This window comes from Haematobia irritans, chromosome 4, assembly GCF_050003625.1.
Source record: "Haematobia irritans isolate KBUSLIRL chromosome 4, ASM5000362v1, whole genome shotgun sequence".
NCBI classification, from domain to species: domain Eukaryota; kingdom Metazoa; phylum Arthropoda; class Insecta; order Diptera; family Muscidae; genus Haematobia; species Haematobia irritans.
This window is the reverse complement of record NC_134400.1, coordinates 65,666,854-65,671,025: the sequence shown is the minus strand read 5'-3', so window position 1 is coordinate 65,671,025 and position 4,172 is coordinate 65,666,854. Positions and strand designations below refer to the sequence as shown.

Below are 4,172 nucleotides of genomic sequence, written 5' to 3'. Positions count from 1 at the left end.
TGTATTGAAGATGAGCTCCCAGTCAGAAATTTACGATGGTTATAAATATTGAGCGTTGTAACAGCGTTGGAAGCTAACGTTGAAACAACGCTTGCTAAACAAATTAATTGACGGTTTTTAAATAGTAAATTTTCCATAAAATTATCGTTGAAAATGCATGTTCCATCAATGTCCAATGGTTTTTAATGAGTAATGGATGTATTATTGTTGATATGAATTGATTTATAAAAGGAGAATGTTCCTTTATTATATAAAGTGAATATGTACATTAACAGTGAAACCCAAGGCATATTAATCCAGGTAAAGTCATGCAATCAGGTGACTAATATCGACATTCATCTTGTCAAAGGCTTTGTTTACGTTTAGTAGATTTGTTTACATATATATTGCTTTTATTTACATTGTGTTATTAGTATGGGGTTAGTTTTACGAAACTTTTACCTACTTGTTAGAAACTGGGGAGAAAATAAATTCAAAGTGCGCAAAATTACAATTCGGGAACAGCTCAAAGTATCACAATATGATGGAGACATAAGGCAAATAAATGTTGAAGAATGTATTGCTAAACTGAAACACTATGGTTCGAGTGTACGAATTGAGGCATTAAGGAATGTAAGAGATGCAATAGCAATAAATCATGGGATCCCTATGAAGTTCAAAAAGCTTATATGGAAAAGGTCATCATATGTCTACGAGATGGATCAAATGGTTTTCTGGAATCCCCAACGGGTATAAAATAATGTATAACAATGTAACCACCAATAAAACAAAAACTTTCTCATAGGAACCGGTTTAACCTTATGTTCATCTTTGGAATGGCTGCAATCCCGAAAAGAGGAAATGAAGATGCAAATACAACAAACAGCACCGCCACCAATTATTTTAAAAACAATCCTATTTAGGCGGAGCACCTGTAAATGATTGCTCGTGCAAAGCCCAAGGGTGGTAGCTGGCGTCTTCCTAAAATAATATGTATATAATGGGTACTTGAGGTACCCATTCACAACTAACGCAAGCTATGTAAGAATTAAAGCGGACATCTTACTCATTTACGAGAGCGGTGGTTTTGAGATCCAGAGATCAATTGTGTATATATCCCGAGGTATTGCGAGAACAGGGCAATTTAAATAAAACACAGATCGATTTGTCGATTGCGAGTCCAAAAAAGAACTTGTGCCTTTCATCATCGTGTGGAATCGCGCAAATATGATCTGGATTTAATGGACATTGAAGACTTGGTTAAAGTAGGTAAAAACTCAAAATGTGTCCATATTATGGAGCCAAAGAATTGATTGAAGATGCAGACAATGTATTTATGTCCTATAACTATTTATTGGACACATCTGCACGGAAAGCAAATAGAATTGAATTGAGCAATACCTCATAATATCGGAAAGATAAATAATAAATAATTTTTATGATTTTTTATAACTAATTATACAATTATTATTCGAGCTTTATGGACAGATATAGATTAAGGAACATGGTTAATAGAGCCATTGAAAAGAAAACGCCAGATACAAATCTATACACGCCTGGACTGTACATGTTTCGGTTCGGGCGAATGAACCTTTCCACAGCCTTTAGTATAGATCTGGCTGGGAGAGATAACTCAATTTTGGGCCCTTTATGCTAACTCCTTATGGAGAAAACATTTGGGAAATTTCCTCTTACAAATTGAATCATCTTTTCTCCCACTGTACATCATCTTTTCATATAACTTACAAGTCCCTTAATCTTATTTTTATTTCGTTTTGTTACATAGTAATGCAACAACACGAAATTTATTTTTAGAAAGCTAATTTGTTAGAATCTCCATAAGGAGTTAGCATAAAGGGCCCAAAATTGAGTTATCTCTCCCAGCCAGATCTATACTAAAGGCTGTGGAAAGGTTCATTCGCCCGAACCGAAACATGTACAGTCCAGGCGTGTATAGATTTGTATCTGGCGTTTTCTTTTCAATGGCTCTATTAACCATGTTCCTTAATCTATATCTGTCCATAAAGCTCGAATAATAATTGTATAATTAGATATAATGCATTTGGACGTCAATTGCCTGTTTCGGTATCAGGCTAACATGTAATATAATAAGCAACGATGAGTCCGTCGTAAAACTAGGAAAAACACGACTAATGTACGCGTTAGAATTGTTGTTGTATCCTGGAAACCAGTTTCTGTTAATTGTCATATGTTGTAGTTGACTGTAGAAACAATAAGCATTGTTCGACTGTTCACCACTTAGGTGAATTCTAACAAATTAGCTTTCTAAAAATAAATTTCGTGTTGTTGCATTACTATGTAACAAAACGAAATAAAAATAAGATTAAGGGACTTGTAAGTTATATGAAAAGATGATGTACAGTGGGAGAAAAGATGATTCAATTTGTAAGAGGAAATTTCCCAAATGTTTTCTCCATAAGGAGTTAGCATAAAGGGCCCAAAATTGAGTTATCTCTCCCAGCCAGATCTATACTAAAGGCTGTGGAAAGGTTCATTCGCCCGAACCGAAACATGTACAGTCCAGGCGTGTATAGATTTGTATCTGGCGTTTTCTTTTCAATGGCTCTATTAACCATGTTCCTTAATCTATATCTGTCCATAAAGCTCGAATAATAATTGTATAATTAGATATAATGCATTTGGACGTCAATTGCCTGTTTCGGTATCAGGCTAACATGTAATATGATTTTTTATAATTTTTAATGGATTCTAACGCTTGTCTGAAACGTTTGACCTCAAATATTCTCAAAAATTCATAATTTTTTCAGATTGAATTTAACATTTTTCGACAAAATTTAAATAATTTGTACCATTTTATGAATTCTTAAACAGTTTTTAACCAATTTGAAACAAAAAATTTAACATTACCAATTAAAAATATGAATAAAACATGTTATAAAAAAGAACTTCCTGTGTAGTTAAAATGAAGAACATCATTGGGAGTACATCTTCTGGAAGTTCTTTTAAAGTTGTGCCTTTGGAAGAACTTCCAAATTTTTTGATGGGTAACTCTGCACTTCTGCCACATAGGATCAGCAATAATTTTTTATGAAATAGCGCAATGCCTCATGCAAACGATCCATAAATTCTGTTTCTGATGTAATACAATTGCAACCGAATCGTTCGTGTTCTCTCACTTCACCTAGACTCTGTGCTAATCGTTCCAAAGTTCAGCTTCCTTGGCTGAACGAAAACGTCTACTGCGCTGTTGATTCATTTTTGCACGAGGGGCCACGCCGTCAATGGCCATAAGGAATAATTTCTGTGGTTTAATTAGAAAAAACAACTTGTCAATATAGTTGAATATGTCCTTCAACATATCCTCCTGTTATGTTGAGATGAATGTTTGTATCATCGGAATGGGAGCAATTGTGAATAATGCCATTCATATCCAAATAAAGATTATCAAAATCGGGAACCTAAATAGAATACACAAGAAGCTCATAATTATTTCCTCCAACTTGTTACATGTCATTCCACACTTACGCATTGTTCCCAGGCCAATTCACTGAGACAAGGACACCGTTCGCTTATGTAGCGGGAAAATTTCGGCCCATTTTTTGTTGTTGTTTTGTATTGATGTCTGCCTTAGGCATATATTTAAATTCAAATGACTTTGTTCTTTGTAATAAACAATTGTTGGCTGAAAACAACACTACACATACACAAAATGTCAACTTAAGTCATCTGCCATTTTAGTTTGACATTATCACAAACCGTCGAACGGAACGGACGTGTTTTTTTAATAGCGGATAAAATCATCGTAATAAGTACCTACTACGAATTTCAAGTGTGGTGGGATATTAGGCCACCATGCAGAGAAATTCAAAGACATCCACTGGGTTGCTAACTTCAGGGCCCAGTGGACGGGTATCGACTGAAATTATAAATTTGGGCAATGACCAAGAGTTAGGCCCAATTAGTCGACCTGTAGACGGGTCGACAGGTGGCGACAATTTGACAAGTCGGACCTTTTCCAAGGTAACGGCATCAAACGGAGGTAATCCCTCACGAAAGAGATTCAAAGAACGCAGAAATGCTTTGTTTATCCTAAAGAAATTAGGATCAGTCGACCCAAGCACGTTGTCGGCTAAACAAAGCGATTCCTTAAAATGGGCTCAAGGAATTCTTGAGGCTGGAAAAAGGGAACGATCACCGGATGAGCTGCCATC

The 4,172-nt window shown here is 35.5% G+C and overlaps 1 protein-coding gene and 1 long non-coding RNA gene across 2 annotated transcripts; one reads left to right on the top strand and one right to left on the bottom strand.

Annotated features, from left to right (window-relative positions):
- The first annotated feature begins 329 nt into the window (after positions 1–329).
- LOC142234761 (regulator of telomere elongation helicase 1 homolog) lies at positions 330–923 on the top strand. Its single transcript, XM_075305934.1, has 2 exons — positions 330–729; positions 785–923. The coding sequence occupies exons 1-2, from the start codon at positions 669–671 to the stop codon at positions 919–921; spliced, it is 198 nt and encodes a 65-aa protein (XP_075162049.1). The 5' UTR covers positions 330–668; the 3' UTR covers positions 922–923.
- Positions 924–3,192: 2,269 nt separating this feature from the next.
- On the bottom strand, positions 3,193–3,677 carry LOC142235123 (uncharacterized). Its single transcript, XR_012721804.1, has 2 exons — positions 3,487–3,677; positions 3,193–3,419 (listed from the first exon to the last, which is right to left on the bottom strand). It is a non-coding gene; the product is annotated as an uncharacterized LOC142235123 (long non-coding RNA).
- Between the last annotated feature and the right edge of the window lie 495 nt (positions 3,678–4,172).